At 38.3% G+C, this 18,489-nt stretch overlaps 2 protein-coding genes across 4 annotated transcripts in view; both read left to right on the forward strand.

The window, feature by feature from the left end:
* Window positions 1-5,597, forward strand: LOC114157957 (DNA damage-inducible transcript 4-like protein). Of its 2 annotated transcripts, none has more exons than XM_028039236.1 (3): window positions 1-1,206; window positions 3,259-3,380; window positions 3,760-5,597. In XM_028039236.1, exons 2-3 carry the CDS (start codon window positions 3,290-3,292, stop codon window positions 4,242-4,244), a joined length of 576 nt encoding a protein of 191 aa, XP_027895037.1. In that variant the 5' UTR covers window positions 1-1,206; window positions 3,259-3,289; the 3' UTR covers window positions 4,245-5,597. The 2 variants fall into 2 exon arrangements, with proteins under 2 accessions (XP_027895037.1, XP_027895038.1); XM_028039237.1 differs by lacking the exon at window positions 1-1,206 and adding an exon at window positions 2,802-3,025.
* Window positions 5,598-13,709: 8,112 nt separating this feature from the next.
* The window catches only part of spag17 (sperm associated antigen 17), a 28,887-nt gene continuing 24,107 nt past the window's right edge, over window positions 13,710-18,489 (forward strand). Inside the window, exons 1-8 of one of the 2 annotated variants that reach the window (XM_028038637.1) lie at window positions 13,710-13,919; window positions 14,485-14,628; window positions 15,397-15,456; window positions 15,818-15,946; window positions 16,088-16,259; window positions 17,387-17,590; window positions 17,679-17,839; window positions 17,959-18,105. In XM_028038637.1, the coding sequence (XP_027894438.1) occupies window positions 13,821-13,919; window positions 14,485-14,628; window positions 15,397-15,456; window positions 15,818-15,946; window positions 16,088-16,259; window positions 17,387-17,590; window positions 17,679-17,839; window positions 17,959-18,105 (1,116 nt within the window). In that variant the 5' untranslated portion in view covers window positions 13,710-13,820. The remainder of the gene's footprint in view (window positions 13,920-14,484; window positions 14,629-15,396; window positions 15,457-15,817; window positions 15,947-16,087; window positions 16,260-17,386; window positions 17,591-17,678; window positions 17,840-17,958; window positions 18,106-18,489) is intronic. The other variant, XM_028038638.1, reaches the window with a different exon arrangement.

Here is an 18,489-nt window from a genome sequence, read left to right on the forward strand (position 1 = left end):
GTGTGTTTGTTAGTTGGTTGATTAAGTATTTTTCTTGGTTGGTTAGGTTTTGGACAGTAGACAGCTCTTTCTTTTTGCCAGCCTGTTAAGTTTGTGGACATTTAAAAAAGCACTCTTTTATTTTTATTATATTGTATGTTTAAAGGTCTAGCAATATATAAGATTATGTTTAATGAAGAAATTGTTGTAAATTAGAATGAAGGAGGTCTCCCATGACCGTGCAAGGACAAGCTGTTATAGACAATAGATGAATGTTGGGAAGCACAATGCTAAAACTGTGGATGGGTTTTCACCAGGCAAGAAACGACAAAGAACTAAGTGGCTTAGATAAATATACGATTAATTTTAAGATATACACACTTTAATAGCAAAAGTGGTTGCCAGATTTGTTTCTCTGGATTTTTAAAATTTTTTATTTATTTGTATCCTTTATATGTTCAGTTTTAAGAAATGTCGTCAGTTATTTTACTCACTCACAATGTTTCTATAAATCCAGAGATCTGCTGTTTGTCAGCATTGTCCGTCATAATGTCTGCACAGTTAACCCACATTGCAGCTGAATCTGACTACAGATCAGGTTTCAGGCCATGCGTCCACAATCAGCCCCTTTTTTAAACGTCCCTCTTTATTGTATGTCGACGAAGATTTCTCACACGTCACGTAACTGAATGAGCTGATGACGGAAAAACGGTTTTCAGGCTCGTAAAGTTTTTATTTGACAGTGCAAACTGTCCAGGACAAACGGCTGTCTCAGCAGAAAGTGAACACAAGTGAGATAAAAGTAGGTCAGATCTGAACGAAAGCTTTCTCATGACGCAGGGCATTCTCAAGCTGAGCTCTGGTTCAGATGCACGCCCCGTCTCACTCCAACCATTTATTAATAATATCTCCATCAGCAGATGAGATTAATATAATGGAACTGCACTTTTTACCCAGTTCAAACATTCAAACTGTTGCTGGTATTTACTCCTTCCTTAAGTTACCTCACATTGTATTTGTCTGCATTTAAGGGGGGTAACATTACCTAAAGAGTGTGACTTTTTTCCACCCCTGGGGAATATTTGTCTTCATGTGACTGGGAGAAAGCTATCTGTCTGAGGCGCCCACTGGATTCCATTACCCTTCATTCAGCAGAGCAGCTGGGGGCAAGTGAGCCAGATCCAGTTACAGCAAGAAAATCTTGGTAACGACGGAGCGTGTTGAGAGGTAAGCTGCTGATGAGACGTACTACTGGGCCTGTGCTGCTCCTGCCAGGTCTACACACACGTAGACACACATTCACACATGTAACGACAGCGAAAAGGAGCATTTTAGGGTTCCTTTGCAGCTTTTCATGTTTTAAACATACAGAAACAAATTGCGTTATATTTTGATTCTAATGAGCTTGAGTTTCTTGTAGTCTTTTGAAGTGGTTTGTAATAATAGACCCCAGGCTTTCTGAAGGTCTTTGAAGCTTTTTCTCTGTTGTTTTGGTGTTTTGTACCTTACCAGGACAGAATAATGGGCTGGTAATTGTCTAAAAAACAACTGGGGAGAGTAAACGGTGGCGGATAGAAGTGGTTCTAATAGGGCTACATTTGTGTATTTACTTGGGGTTTTGGTTGTTGTGATGATTTGGCTAGTTATTTAATTTGTAGGGCTAATGGTTACTTTTTTGTTGGTTGGTTAGTTAGTCTGTTTGGTGGTTGGGTTGTTTTGTATTTCAAATGTTTTTTGTTTTTGTCTTGAATTGTTTCAACAAGGGGTCACTGAGTGGTTTATTGGTTACTTGGTTACACTGTTCATTGATGGTTGGTTTGATTGTTTCTTTTTTGCTTTGATTTGTTGGTTGACTATTTGGCTTGGCTGTTTTTATAAGCCAAAACTAATTGGTTGGTTGGTTGGTTGGTTAGTTGGCTCTTTGGGTTGCTGGCTGGGTTTTGAGTCAAGCCCCTATTTAGCTGAATGGTTCATTTGTTTCATCTTTTTTTTTTTTTTTGCTCCTGTCTGGGACAGAACATTGTGCGTTGTGTGCTGAAAAATAAATAAGCTCATCTACTCATAAAGAAGCTAAAGACTGGAGGAGCAGGAAGGCAAAGAGAAAAGAGAAATGCTGTCTAAAAATGACTGGTCATTTTATTAAAACATTGTGCTTATATTATTGCTGAGCAAGTAAGAATTTTTAATTTGAAATTGAATATATTCAACTAGATAATTTGGTCCCATGTGACGAACAGTCTGGACACGGCTGAAGTACCATATACTTAACTAATCACCTCTGTCTGCACCTCAGAAAGTCATCCACAAACTTCAGTTAGTCCAGAACTTAGCTTGCCGTATCATCTCCGGAACCGTTTCACCTGGCACACCACTGGCTCCCAGTCAAATGTCACATAATCCCTCTTCTTACATTCAAGGCCATTCATAACCTCACTACTTCATACCTCAGTGAACTGCTGCAGTATTCCTCCATTCACCTCTCTGTGCCCTTTGCTCAGCCATCTATATATCTGCCTAACCCTCTATACATAGACAGACAGACAGACAGACAGACATATATATATTTATTGAATGGGGCTATATATATATATATATATATATATATATATATACATTCAATAAATGTGTATTTATTATTGAAAGAATCATTTAGAATTTACTAAACACGTTATTTAAACGAATTACAACCAGTGATGTTTCAAGCCTTTATTTCTGTTAAGTTTTCATTAGCAATAACATAATTATCATTTAAGATTAGAATACTATATAAAACCGATGAGAAAAAACTTGCGATAGATAGATAGATAGATAGATAGATAGATAGATAGATAGATAGATAGATAGGTCAGTTCTTCCACATAGCAACACATATATTTTCTCCACCTATAGAATTTCCAACTGAACTAATCTTTTAGCCAATCAGGAACGTCATACGTTAGGCTTTTGAAAGACGCGTTCTGATTGGTTAAATCCTCTGACCAGCTGAGTTGGTGAAGGTATAAATATTACTGGAAAGTTCTGTTTGCATCGAGTTTGAACGTAAAAGGTACGTATTCTGTGAGAGAAAGTGGCGTGGAGTGTGGCTTTATTTCTAAAAACTTAGTCATTTTTGTGGATTCAAGGTGATTAGCTTGCTAGTAAATTTTTTTCGTTTTATCAAGCTTGATTAAAACCTAATTTTTTAGTTAGGGACTGCGGAAAGTAGCGTCAGTTAGCTGCCTTTTATGACTTTAAAAAAAGATGCTGGTTTAACTTAATGACGCTTCCTCGGTTTTCCAGGCAGCTGTATTGTGGATAAGTAACAGTCACCATGGTTGCCACGAGTAAATTAAAGATTAAAAACACGGAGGGTGTTTCGGAGCTGGTTGAAAGGCGGTACGACCAGGTGTGCATCGAGAAAGGTAAGCCTGCTGGCGTTTTCTGTGCGTTTTATTGTTGGCGAACGTGTTGATTATTTCCAGCTGCTTGTTTGTCTCTGTGTGGTGCATGGCTGCAGCAGTGGAAGGGGGAGGGATGGCTACATAGGATGAAGTCATCCCTTTAGCCTCTGTGTAAAAAAAAAAAAAAAAAAAGCTGATGCTTAACCCCATCTGCCTGTCCTAGAGCTTATAAATTTGCTCTGTTAAGTATTTGATTATTGCATTTTTTTAGTCCTCTTCATGACATAACTGTGCACTGGAGCAGGCAAACTTATCTTACTGTTCCATTTGCATGCACATTGTTGAAATGACAACGTCCTGTATTTGATGTGCTTTAACTTCAATCCGTGTGCTTTTACAGAGTTGGATTTCTGGGGTCACTGCATGGCCGAGCCCCATGCAGACGTAACGGAGAACAGAAGCTGCCACCAGTTGGCTAAGATGTTTGAAAACTGCCTGTCCCGGGCCAAGAAAACGACGTTGCACTGCTCCTCTGTTCTGGTACCAGAGAAGCTGACCCGGAGGATAGCCCGCGAGGTTCTCCAGCTGGCGTCCTGCGAGCCCTGCGGCCTGCGCGGCTGCGTCCTGTACGTCCACCTGGAGCTGGAGAAGGGCTGGAAGCAGCTGGAGCGCATTGCATGCGATGCCTCAGTGGTTCCCACGTTTGAGCTGACTCTTGTGTTCAAGCAGGACGGTTCGGCATGGCCCAGCCTGCGGGACTTCCTCTTAATGGGCTCGTGCTTCGGCCCAACCTTCAGGCACGTCATCAAACTGAGTCCAGGTTTCCGTCTGGTCAAGAAAAAACTGTACTCCTCCTCGGCTGGCACTGTGATAGAGAAGTGTTGAACTGTGTTGGAAGTGAGAAAGTCTCCCTGCTGTGAAATGCACTTAAAAACTACAAGTGAGACCAAAGCGGTGTCACGTTTTCAGCTCTTTTGTACAAGTTTGTCACTGTAAGGTTAGGATTTTAAATGCTAAACAAACCAGATATTTCTGACTTCAGCTTCATAGTCCTTAAAAATGCCCTCTTTTTCTTAGAGCAGTTCCTCACTCAAGCACAATTTTACAATTTGCCTTTTCAAAATGAATGTAAAAGTGTTCACATTGACATGTTTGCAAGAAACTCTTCTGTTAAAGGCACTAGCCACTTTGTAGATGCATCTGTGTTTCCAGATGCTTTGAATGTTAAGCTGCAGTAACACAATGGGAGGTTTTCTTCCAAGAAATAAAAGCACAGTTTTGCAGTTTGAGAGCAAGGCAATTGTTTTCATGCTCAGATATTGCAGTGCTCTCACTCAGAACTCTGCTAAAAAAAAAAAAAACTAAAAAAAACTTGTAAGCATACGCACGTTCTGCTCTCACTCAGTATGTTGGGGTTGTTAAGATTTGATGCCTCTTAAATCCTAAAGTATATGCTTGAACCTTTGCTCTCTGGTGCTTTTCCTCTAAGCACCAGACAGAACGCTAATTACATCTTTTGGAATAATTAGCGTTCTGTCCAGTTCCAACCAAAATAATATTGTGGCTTCGACATAAAAAGCCTTCTTTAGGATGTGTGTAACATAGTTGAGTCCAAATTTTACCCACAAGCAGAGTACCTTTTTTTGAGCAAGAGGCAATAAATTTCTTTGCAGAAAAAAAACTGATTCAAGGACAAGCAGAGAGGGGCATTTTCCCCCCAGAGTCAGCAAAGTTGTGGGTGAGAGCAATAGAGTAATTTCATGAATCTGAGGGGAAAATTGATTGAAAATGTGCTCCTAGACTTCTGAATGGAAGAATTCCCATTAAAGGTGTCCAGGCTTGACTTGCAGACCGTTGTGTGGTCTTTAGGCAGCCATATGCATCTAGTTGTGATGAAGTGCAAACATTAAGAGCTGTGAAGATGCTGTTATGGGGGAGCTTGTCACACTTGGGAACGTGGAGGCCTTTACTCGTACAACTGTCTGTCCTGCACTCGGATCACAGCAATGGGCTGTTCTGTGTGAATGTTTTAATGCATTTTTATTTTTATACTGACGGATGCACCTTTACAAAGCAAGAGTCTTTATGTACAATTAAAAGTTTGGTTCACTCAGTGTTGGAGGCTCATCTATTTTTAATTGTGTACTTTGTTTTATGACATTCTTTTTCTTTTAATCCTTATTTATTGTGCAAGGCAAGTACTTGTCCATTAGCCAATAAAATATTTTATAATTTTTACTGCCTACGCATTATTTAATGTTTGCTCTTTAACCATTTTTACTTTTGTTCAGTTGACCTGAATACTGAACACAAGACCAATGTCTTTCAGCAACATTGCTAATCAAACTTGACTGAGGTGCTCTGCACCAACTTTTACTTTAAATTGGTCCAAATTTTCCATACATGGTTTGTTTTAAAACTCTTTAATGGTTTGTTTAAACCTGCAAGTAACTGGCTTACCATGTACTGGAAGGTGTTGAAGTTAATTTAGTACATTGCAATAAATTATTTGAAAAGTTATATTCTGTATTTCAGTTTAAAATGTGAAACTCTTCACTTTGTAGTCATTAGTCTAAAGCAAAACTTTAGACTTGCTAAATTTAATTCTGAGAAATTGCAAAAACTCTACCAAGATAATAATTGATCCTACTTTTTTTTTTTTTTCTCCGAAGAGTTTTTGCGGTGCTAGTGGCTCGTATTTGGTCCACAGTAGGCAGACAGGAAGGAGAGGGGGGAAGACATGCGGTAAAGGTCGTCGGGACCGGGAGTCGAACCCGCGACGTCTGCGTCGAGGACTAAGGCCTCCAAACTTGGGGCGTGCTAACCTCCTGCGCCACCGATCCTACTTTTTAAAGATTCTGCACTTGGACGAAATGGTGTGCTCAAATTAAAGGAAAATGATTTACCGTTTAATTTAAGACTGAAACTGAGGAATCTGCTGTTTCTCAAACTATTTGCAAGAACTTGTGGCATTCCTCAGTTATGAAACTGTAATCACTTTAAAAGGACTGTTAAGACATTGAGAGTAAAAATATTATACTGAGATTTTTCAAGTTCTTTTTTGTTTCTTTCCAAAAAATCTTTTTTGTTAAAGTGTTTGAGGCTCTGGAAGAGCTGATCTCATCTAATGGTCTACCACTTCGTATGAAACTGTAACCAATTAAGTTGTGATGTCATTCTTGCACAAGCTACTGAACAGACTGACACTGTTTTTGCAGTTAATGGAAAGATCACATAACAATATGCAAGATGCAGTGTCATTGTGAAGGACAAAGAAGCACTGATCATCTCCTGAGGCGCACACAGAACCCCTTGCCCTGCTGTGCTAATGTGGGTCAGGACTATAACCCTCTATTGTTTAGCCTGTCGAGGTCGACAAAGCTGTGGAAACTCTTAAACATATGACATAATTTAAAATTGGACAGCATTTTGTGCTTTTAACTATTAAAATGGTTTCAATTATTGCTGTAAAAGTTTTTACATTATAACAAACATCAAATGTGCTATGGGTTACGTTAGCCCAACTGCAAAGTTTTCTGTCTTTTTGAAAGATGAACCAGCTTTCACCCAGAGCCACTTTTTATGTTTCATCGGAAAAGTCTGAAAGCTGTAAAGTGGTAGATTTACAAGAAAGTATTTATGGTCTTTTGAAAAATATTTTAAGGTTTTTTATTTCCATGCTAGCATTAGTTAGCTTTCACTGAGCACCAGTTATTCATTTTTAGAAGTAAATTTGAGTGTCAGATTAAGCTTATCATATGATGTATGAATAACTAAGTAATTAAAACCTTGTGAATACTGTCTCATTATACTGTTTTGGGTAGCTTAGGCTAATCATTTTCAGTGTTGCCTGTCTTTATGCTAAGTTGAGCTAGCTTTGTCTTGGCTCCATTTTGGTCAGTTAAAAGATTTGGGAGTGGCAAATTAGCTTCTTATCTAACTTGTGTTCAGCTAATGGTTTAAATGAATGAAAAGATTAGTTCTGGGTTATACAATGTTTAGCCAAGTTAAGCTAACTGTAGCTTGGTCATTGCCTTCCTTTGCATTTCTGCTTGATTCTCATCTCCCTTCAGTGCTCTGTCTGGGCTTTCTCCCTTTGAGTTCGATTTCTATGGTAGAAATTTTCTGATCTCAACAAAGCAATCTTGACTTATTTTCTGGAGATCCTGTGAAAGTTTCTCGAGATTCTGTGTACATTTTGCAGGATCCAAAGGGTCAGTTTTGAGAAATAATGATATAATCACAGCAAATGTAGACCCATGGGAGAGATTTATTATTAATTTATGTTTGTTTATTTATTCGTCCATCTATTATAAAACATGCTTATCCTTGCAGGGTCTCCAGTGGTCAACAACCAGGAGGCAGGGTACACCCTGGACTTTCTCATAAATAAAACTATTCCTAAGCTTAGCCTGGCTTAGCTTAGCAATGTGAGCTGGATTCACTTTCAAATGTTTAGATTTTGTCTGGAAGATTTGACACCAATGAAATGTTAAACATTTTATTTTGGCCCCAAAAAAGTCCAATTCAGCTGCACTTCCCTGGATTCATTTTAAACTTTGATAATAGAATAGAATAGAATTACTTTATTCATCCCAGCAGGGAAATTACTTCGCAGTTACAGCATAGAGACAAGACAAGACGAGAGACAAGACACGATAACAAATGTGATAAATGTGAAAGTAATACATTAAGTTTCTCCGCCAACTTTGCCAAGAAACTGAAATAAAACATTTTTCTTCCTCATGATCTAATTTCACATATTTCCAGTTACTGAAATGTTTGCAGCATTTTAAACATACAGTATCTCTCATGGTTTTTAGAAGAAAAATAAATGAACAAATTCAAAGGCATCATGCGTCTCTGCTGAAGAGCCACTCCAACTTAACTGTTGTTAACGTAGGCCTGGTGGAAAACTACTGAAAGTGTTTTCATGCTGCTGAAACCGATATAATGTCAGCTCCGCTGTGCTGGCTTGGCAGCTCATTTGCCAAAGCTTATGAATCTAGCGGGGGCACTTGAGATCCTCGGCGTCAGCATGATTCACCTCAGCTTGCACAGAGAGAGACGGCGCTATGTTGTTCTGCCACAGCCTCGCAGGCTGAGACTTACTGAGGAGGGTGATTGCACAAGCCCTCTGCCTACAGATGTTTACCAACTTTGAGCCACCTTTCTGTCCCCGCGGGGGCTGACAGGGAGGCTCAAAGTCACAGGATAGGCCTGTTTGTTGTGAGGTCTCAGAGATACGCCTGGCAGGGTTCCATGTTTCCCTTCCTCCTGACCCGTTTTACAGCCTCCTTTTTGGAAAAGGGAAATCTGATAAACTTGGCTGGAGAGGGATTGCATGTCACCATGGGACTCCATGTTGCTTATCTCAGTGTGTTTATCTGCCTGCTGTTAGTTTGTGTATATTTTATGTCAACAATGCGTTTTTTCTTTTGTATTTCATCTTTTTTGAATGTTAAAGATGGCGTTGTTATCGGAGTCTCTTTTCAGACTTGCTGTCATAAGCTTTGTAACCTTCAGAATCTTGACAGCAAACTCGTGTTTCTATATAAAGTAAGGAATAAAAATAGCAGTGGTATGCTTCCTGTTGTTTTCCCTTTCTTCACCTCTCTAGCTCCACTTTTAACAGCCTTTGTCATACACTGTCCCTCCCCATCTTTAAAACTCCCCAGCTTTGCATCTTTATTGTTGCTGTAAATAAACATGGTCTGTCTCTCTGTCTTCTGAATCAGTTGTAGCTCTTTGGCTGTGTTGAATCTTATTGCTGATGTTCTTGTTGACTTCCTGTAGTGGGCGGAGATTTACACAGGTGGGTGCAATCTGCTAATAAAAGGCCACAGGTTGCTCTGGTGAGCACTGCACTCAGGCCAAACGAAACTGAAGGCTATGTTGTTTTTCCTTCGTCACGACCCGGCATTTCCAGCCCTTTAAAGATGGCAGCGTCAACAGGCTGACTTTTTATCCAGGCCTGTTGCAGTGACTAATGCGACTTTAGATAAAAACATGGATGACTCTTTCTAGATTTTCCTCAGCTATTAGTCATTTAATCCTAGAAATGTTCTTCAGGCAATAGAAGGCCGACTTTGTAATTATCTCTGTGTGTCTCTGGACGTTCAGGACTGAGTCTATCAGATTGTTGAGGGAAAAGGTTTGATTTTGTGCTCAGTTGTCATCAGGAGACAGTATCAATCCAGAAGAGGCGGATCATGTAAGTTGGGGATCAGGGTGTAATCTGTGAACATCGTGCTGTACTCCATGGTGACTCCTCTTTGACCTCATCTATCTCTCGTTCTATCACCTCTGCAAACCTCAAGAGGCTCAGAACGGATCCCTTAACAAATCACATCTCTATCTTTAAACTTTTTGTGTCTCCCACTGCACACCTCACTACTGTCTCACTATGATTGCCTTTCTCTTAAACCACTCACATTAATTTGTGGCTCACCTACCTTATAGATATGCTCATAAAATTTGAGCTATTCTTTTCCCTTTGACTCTCTGATCTAAATAAAGCTTTACTCTCGTTCAAAAACAAACACCATTAACACTCATAAAAGGTGGGATTCAAAGAGATTTAAAACATAAAAGCTTTTTTACAAGGAAAGGACTTTAAAGACAATAAACATGTCAAATAAACAGAACTGAAACAACAGCAACATTACAAAAAAATTCCATTAACAATTCTTACATCTCTACTCACTCAGATCACTTTAGTATAACCTAAATTTGATCTCTGACCTGGTCATTGTGTGACCTTTAATGTTTGTCAGGTTTAGCAATTCATAGAAATATTTGCTGAAAACTTGATTATTATTGATTTGGAAAGTTCCGTATTCAGGTCAGCTAAAACAAATGAACTTACAACATCTTCAAGTGCCTTCATGGCAAATCAAAAGGAACAGATAGCACTAAACATACAAGAACATCCCATCTGATTGCAGATAGTGCACACAAGATTACAGCAGCTCTCTCAATTTAACTTTGGATTATTCAAACTTTTGTTTTAGATCATTTTCTCTCCTCCTGACCAAAAACTCATCTGTTTGAGATCTAAACCACCTTTACTTTATTTTTATTTTTTTTTTGTAGTGGAATTAATTTAAAAGGGTGGCCTTTAGAAATTATTTTCCAGACTAAATAACGTCATAAAATTTTAACGTGCACATGAGAGCAAATTTGATTCCAAGTAGGAAACGAGAAGGCAAATTAATCCAAATGCATACACACTGAAGAACTGTTTTTGACAAAAGTAGCTTTAGAAACCAGAGCTTAATCTTAGCATTTACAGTTTTATTGAGTCCAAAAATACTTTATTAATTAAAAGGGAAATTAAATGCTGTTGTGACTCATATTATCCAAGATTTATATACCTCTCTGGAAAAAAGAAGAGACCGCTGCACTGAATCCCATTGAAAACCTCATAGATATTCTACCAAACATTGATTTCTGAACTCTTCCTGAGTTAAAACATTACTATTGTTGAATAAGAACTTATTCAACAATAAGAACTTGTTTTCTTTGCATTATTTGAGGTCCGAAAGCACTGCATCTTTTCGATATTTTCACCATTTTTCATTTTCTACAAATATTGGTAACACTTTTTTTGCATGGGTGTGCATAAGACTGACATGACACTGTCATAAACATGATGTAACACCTGTCATGAACGTGAAGGAGATGCTTATGACTGTTGTCAAGAAGTATCATTCGGTAAATAATGACACTTTTAATGGAAAGTTGACACTTTTAATTGGCTTTTATTGTAATTTTTATTGCAACTTTGCATTAAAAAGTCATTATTTACCAAATACTGCTAAGTTGATACTTTTAATGCACTTTTAATTCACATTTACATTCATGAAGACTCCTTCATATTTATGACAGTGTCATGTCACTCTTATGTACTGTATATCATTTCAAATAAGGTGTTGCCCTAAATTTTTGAACAATGTTCACTTTACTCAAACATATACCTATAAAACATCAAATCGGAGAAACTGACTATTTTAAGTGGTCTCTTAATTTTTTCCAGAGTTGTAGTTCTAGAACTACCACATCATGTTTGTTAAGTTTTGATAAGTAAAACCCTTCAAGCTTTTGCCAAATAGTTTGTGAGGACCTGGATTAAACCTGATGCTTGATATGAACTTTGTTTAGCTGGTCAAAACAACATTAAACCATACTTGTAGTATGTTCGAAAAATAGCATCATGACTTGCTATTCTGGTTTTACACAGTGATGCAGAGCACCTCTTGGCCTGATCAGATTATATTAACTCAGATACGATACATCATTTTGAGTATCAAGTGGGTGCAGATCTTTAATAAACCATCATGAATGCCGTAGAGTGAAATAAAATATCCCTAACAGGCACATGATGCATGGGTTTCACTGCAGCCTACCCCCAAAAGAACTATGGATATTTTGAGATGTTGCCATGTACCACGCAGCCAGAACAGAGTGTCACTCTGTGTCGCTGCTGTTTGACCTTCGTAGGGCACTGCCTCCGTAACGAATGAACTGCTGGCGTGAAAGATGAATTTCTCTGGCATCTAACAGGTGGGCGTTGTCTTGCTTTTGTGCTTTTATGGGCCTCTGTTGGTAGTGGGTTGTGAAAAGAAACACCCAGACAGCAATGTCCCATTTACATTGCATTTACGCTGGTGAAACTGTTTGGAGGACATTGAATGAAATTTAGTGGGAAACAAGGAAGATAGCGCAGAGAGTCACTGTGATAGGACACAAAAACCAGAGAAAGAATATTGAGCGGAGTGAACTTAAGCCTTTTTAGGTTGTATTTTCTTAAAAGTGGAATTGAATCACGTCTTTGGCACTAATTTTGCCCAGTACTTCACTCAGAAAATCTAAAAAAATTAAAAGAAAGAAGTGCTGCAACGCCATTTCAAAAGTATTGTGAATCCTTTTAATGATTAATAGTGTGTGAGTGCAGCAAAGTGGCCTGAAATGCTTCACTCTCCGTTATCATACATTCAGTGAAGTGTCTTTAATTGTATTCCAGTTGATTATGAGTTTAATTACCATTCAAAACGTTCTCTTTATTTAAATAAAAAAGTGCACATGCAGCTTTCTTTCCATTACAGCACTTCCCTGCTGTATTAGATATAAATATCCTCCCTGTCCTTGCATTGACTCAACAGATGGAACAATATCTTTATTTTTTAGATATCACAGTGTATGTGCCCTGAGTTTGTATTCTTAAAATACCCACTGTCGTTGGTTCTCACACAGATATCAAGCAAAATATGTGTCAGAATATTAATTACAACTTACATTTACTTACATTTTAATGAGCATTTAGATTAGCTGCGTGTATGCTGGAGCTTTTAGGTTTTACACACCTGATACTGATAAGACATAAATCCTAAGCCCTGACTGGGTGGAACCACGCAAATAAAAAGACACGCTTCAATTTGTACTGCTCCTGATAACTATGTTAACAAAAACTTTATCAGAACATTTCTAGTCTTCCTACTGCGGGGTTCAGGCTCAAACTCTAGAAACTGGGCCCAATAACAAACAGTTGAATAACACTAAGCACAAGATTAGATGTGCCTACTACTGCCATCTTGTGGACAACATTGAATAAAACATTTGGGAATTAAAATTAGGAATAAATCAGATTAGAGATTAAATTATTGTATATATTTTAAAATATAAATATAGTAGTTTTTCTCCACCATACTTTTTACTTTCACTTGAGTAACTTTATTGTGAAATATCGCAACTCTTCCGAGTTATGATATGCTTCAACCAAAAATACCCCAGACACAGCCATCTTGTTTATACGTAAGCTTTGTACACAAGCTTTGTTGTTATTATGAAAAGTGTATATTCTGCTTAATATTTATTTTGTAGTTATGTTATTTATATAAGTTTTATCATTTCAGTCTATAATACCAGAAGTTGCTCCAGACTTTAGCTTTTATGATTTGCTTGAGTTACTCAGTACTTGGGTTGCCTTTTTAAGACATACGTCACTTGAGTAATCTCTTGAACGTCTGCTTTTTACTTTTACTTGAATAAAAATATGTGGAAGTAGTGCTACTGTTACTTAAGTACAATTAGTAGGTAGGGGATACTACATTTTATAACCAAATTTTAGAAAACAATCTTAACGTTCTGTGTGTAAGTCATACAGAGCAAGAATGGCCAGTGCAAATAAGCAGAAATTATAACAATATTTAGCTTAGAATTGTGTCTAACAGAGCAAACTACAAATAACGTAGTTGCCTTTCTTTTCTATAATTTAGTTTGAAAGTAAAGCTTTAACGGTACTATTAAATGAGGTGCGGCTCCTTTAAGAACTGTGCCTAACGGTGACCTGGTTGCTAAGGACAACACAAACATTCTACATGAAAAATTCATAGTTTTAACTTCTTACACCTGATTTTTGGCGTTGCTTTGTTAATTTTACACCCCCAAACGTTTTCAAAAATGCCACCGGCAGGTAGAAAAGCCTCTGGTAAGAAAAGTTCCCCTATTCAACCTTTTAACAAGAACTGGGAGGCTGATCTCATCAAAGCGCAGTTCGAGGTTTGTCATTTCGCCTACTCCTCTTTGTGTTCTTGATACTTGTATGTCACCATGTTTAGATAGCTCTATGCCACCATCTTTGAGGTGGCATAGAGCCCATATGTCAATAAATTCCACATCAACTGTCGAACATATTGAGGCTTACTCTTAAGCTTTTACTTTGAAAGGTGACCCGCAACCGGAAGTTTGTCCGGTTGTGATTAATTAATTAATTAATTCGTTATAAATCTCTTTAATATTGCACTCCATTCCAGTACATGGCGGTAATGCACATCTAAACGCTGCTTCCCAACCGCCATAAAAAAGAAGTTGCCGTAGGCAGTCAGAAAATTTGGTACAGCTAAACTTACTGTAGCCAGTCGAAATGGTAGTTTTTATCTTGTTGCTTTTTATCAATTTAAAGACGTTTTGAGTTTCTTTCATACTTATTACGCTTTAAGTAATACATTTTATGTATTATAACGGAAACATTCCTGTTTCAGGCCTTAAATCACGCGATAGCCTAATTAGCAGCAATGGCGGTTCTTAAATTAAACGATTTACCCCGGTGTCATGACCTCTACAGGACACTTGGGTTGCCTGTGTGTCTCTCGTGGTTGGAGATGGTCCAGAAGAAGAGGAAGAACTAATCAAGTCTCTGGTTTTGAGTTTTGAACGTCCACAGCGCAAACTTTTCTCCCTCATATCGTGGGACAGCACAGTTGAAAAGGTATCTGTTGTTCTTCTTATTTATTTGACCTGAAAAAAAAGTGAAAGCCATGATATGTTTGAGCTCTGCGCTGTTTATGAAATCATTTCTCAGAAAAATGTTAGGCATATTTGGTTAACCGGAAATTTCAGCACGGACCTGAAATACACTTTATGGAGGTTTCCCCCAGAAAACCTGCTCGCTCGGTGGTTGGGTACTAGGCAGTCGTTCATGCGGCCCCTGATGTTTTTGATTTAAAAAATGTTTAAAGTAGACAGGAAATTTTAAAATATCCATCCATCCGTCCATCCATCCATTTTCTTACATCCTTGTCCCTAGTGGGGTCGGGAGGTGCTGGTTCCTATATCCAGCTGAGGTTCCGGGCGAGAGGCGGGGTCACCCTGGACAGGTCACCAGTCTGTCGCAGAGTTTGAAAATATTACTTGATAATTATGTGTTACTGAAAAAACTGTAACACATAATTTTTTTGTGTTACTATAAAATCTTAAAAATGCAAACATTTTAAAAAGACTTAAATAAATAAGCAGTGCTTAGCCTGGTGGGGGCACAAGTAAAGCCTGGTGGCCCGCCAGGCTTATAATACACTGGGGGAAACCCTGTTATAGTATTTGATGCTGAAAAGTTTAATTTTTTTTCTCATCTGACCAAAGCAAAAACCCTACAAATTTAAGTTTGTGAGTAATTTTTTTAAATTATGGTGTCTCTTCCAAACAAGTAGATGGCATCTACTGCATTGTTGCTGCTTCTGATTGATCTTTCTCCTCACAGATCAATAAGCTGGGGAATCCCAAAGCAAAAAAGCCAGATAATCTTCCCTTGTTTTATGAGGTAGGTTTGGGATGCTGGACACTTTAGTTTAATAGTTGCACAATATATTGAATCACCGTCATCTGATGTGAAACATTATGATCGTAAAGAACTGCTTGGTTGTATTATTTGGCAGATATTTGGGCTGGTGGACAGACGTTTAATTCTTGCATGTTGCAGACCAAGATGTCTAAAGTCATTAAGTGTTGATAATAATAATAATTATCAACACTCCAATAATAATAATAATCCAATAAAAATTGCATTATTATTGGATGGTTTCCAAATATTGTGCAGCCTTCATATTTTCTTAGATCCATTGCATCTTAGTTTTCTTTTCTAAAAATATTGGTGTATTTGCGTGCTTGTGTACGTTAATTAGTGTACTGAGCCTGCTAAATTGTTGCTGGATGCCGGAGAGGAAATTCCCATCGATCTGGTGGCAAAATTAGTGAAATTCCAGCTGCTGGAGGTTAAAGCCTGTGATCAAAAGAGACGGGAAGTTGAGCAGGTAAATGTTTTGCTATAAATCTCATTCTGTGTGTGGTAATTCTTTAGTTTGTTCTGTGCAGTGGGATTTAACTGCACAGAATTACTTTAGAGCTCACGTTGTCTACCAATGGTTAGTTTGAATGTTTTTTGTCAATTTCAGCTGAAAAGTGAAGAACAAAAAGGAAAGACTCCACCTCAGTCTGATGGCAAGGGCAAACAAAAGGACAAAAAAGAGAAAAAGGGAAAGGGTCAGGCCGCTGGTTCGGACCTCTCCAAGGACAAGAAAACTAAGCTCAAACGCAGGGGAGATGCTGAGACGCCCATATATATAGGTAAAGAAAAGTCCTGTCAGGAAATCTAGCCATTTATCTAGATGTGAGTTTATTTCTTATTTCATTTTTTTTTGTAGCATATTATTCTAGTGATTACAATGTGTCTAGATACACTTAAAAAGTCTGAAATTTGACTTCAGCAGAGAGAAATAACAGGGTATGAAAATATATTTGTAATTCCTGGCTTTATTACCTATACCATTGTCGAAATATTATAATATTATCATCCTCCTTTTGTCTGTCCTGCTATGTCCTTCGTAGGTTGCTTCCTACCTCATTTCCTGCCTTCCTTATGTCCCTCCTTTCTTCATTTCTTGTTTTTTTCCTTTCTTTCACATTTAACTGGCTCTCTGATTTTAATTCTCTGCACTAACAAAGTGAGTTAAGGGTCATTATTAAATTTGCAGATGACTCTGTAATTGTTGTTAGGTTCTTGCAAGACAAGGAGGTGGGTCACAGTCCGGTTCATCCAGTGGTACGATAATATTTGCTTGCAGTTAAATGTTTCAGAAACTAAAGAGACGCTGATTGATTTTCAAAGAAGTCGACTCAACCAACAATTGAACTGATGAATGGTGCAGTGGTAGAGATGGTCAGCCAGTATAGATACAGGGGCAACATTTTTGGTGAAAGATAGCAGGTGAGCTCTTTGAGAAAACCTTTCCAGCTCTTAAGAACAAGAGCCACTAAGAGGGCAACATTGACCCTTAAAGACCGAAAATTTACAGATGCCCAAAGAGGTCTTTTATTCCTTTAGCTCTTGAGTTTTTATTTGATTCGAGATGAATTGTGCTGGTTGGAGTCCTGATGTAATTTTATAAATGTAAGTTTTTTTGTTTTATTCTTTTTTTGTGTGTGTTTTGTGTAGATTTTGTAGACTTTGCTACAAATTGCCCTTCAGGGAAAATAAAGTATTTCAGTTCAATTGTGTCTGTCCATCCTATGGATATTCTTTCTTGCTCTGAATCCTTCCTTCCTTTTTTCCTTGGATTAGATTAGTTCCTGTGTTGTTGCTCCCTTACATCCTTTCTTTCTTTTTAACTCCCTACCTTTGTTCCATCTGTGTGTCCTTCCTTCGTTACTTCAAGGTTAGGATCCTAACTTGTCTCTTACTGTTTTTTCCTCAGATGATGAGCCAAAGGATGGCCCCCAACACTATATTCTGATAGTCGGCTTCTACCAGCCAAACCTGATAGGAGTGCTTAATACCATCGGTGTTCATGTTGCGAATGTCATCAAGTTGTGCTCCAAGCACAAAGAAGTCTCTCCAGACCCAGTAGAGCTGGACGTTCAGGAGGAAGTGGAGCAGAGTTTTCCAGTTGTGCCTGCAGGTTGAAAGTCTCCTGCAGACCAGAAATATGAATCTATTATAACATGTTCTGATATTCACCAAATGTTTCTGTTTTCTTTGGTGTTCAGAGGTTCCAGAAAGTACCAGAAAGCTCAACCTGTTCTGGACTCACCTGAAGTCGGTTTTAGACAGCGGCCCACCAGACTCTAAGCTCCATGATGTGATTCAGCTGAACTACATCGTCCCAGATCTCACACTCCCGTTCGAAATACCGGACCCTCACTCTCTGGTGAGCACAGTCTGAACATTTTTGTTGTTATTATGGCTTTTACGCATTTAAGTCTTTTTTTTCCCTCCCTGCAAATGTTTACAGCTGCTTACTGTTGCATGTCGGTCTTTTGCGTTCAGCTGGAGCTGGGAAGCCGAGTGTTTGACGATGTTGCCAGACTCATCTATGACTGTCTGCAGTGGCGCCGGCAGCATCAGCACTACAGAGACAATGTCCGGCTCATCCGTATACCCACAGCTGTAAAGGAGGATGTACATACTGAAGAGGTGAAACTAAAAGCTAGCATACAAAACTGTCTTTTTCAGAATATTCTGATCGATTTCTATTTATCAGTGGCTCAAAAGAGCGAAACTTGAACTTGGTTCGATGTTCCAAATGTAAAATGATCCCTGGCACACATGAAAAGAGGTTTGATCTCAACCACAATCTACCCTAACCACAATCTGATTGAAAGATGTATATCTAACTGCTCAGTATTTGTATTGTCTTATACATTATTGCTATTATTATCAATCTTGCTTTTCAGATATTATTAACAGTTAAATATTTTTTTGTGTGAACCTACATACCTTGACGTTGCTGTAGAACAGTGGTTCTTAACCTGGGTTCGATTGAACCCCAGGGGTTCGATGAGTCGGTCTCAGGGGTTC

This window comes from Xiphophorus couchianus, chromosome 14 (genome assembly GCF_001444195.1).
Source record: "Xiphophorus couchianus chromosome 14, X_couchianus-1.0, whole genome shotgun sequence".
Lineage (NCBI taxonomy): Eukaryota > Metazoa > Chordata > Actinopteri > Cyprinodontiformes > Poeciliidae > Xiphophorus > Xiphophorus couchianus.

Coding starts and splice junctions, on each gene's coding strand:
- LOC114157957 (XM_028039236.1), top strand. CDS start 3,290: ATGGTTGCCACGAGTAAATTAAAGATTAAAAACACGGAGGGTGTTTCG. Junction 3,381..3,759: donor CCAGGTGTGCATCGAGAAAG/GTAAGCCTGCTG, acceptor GTGCTTTTACAG/AGTTGGATTTCTGGGGTCAC.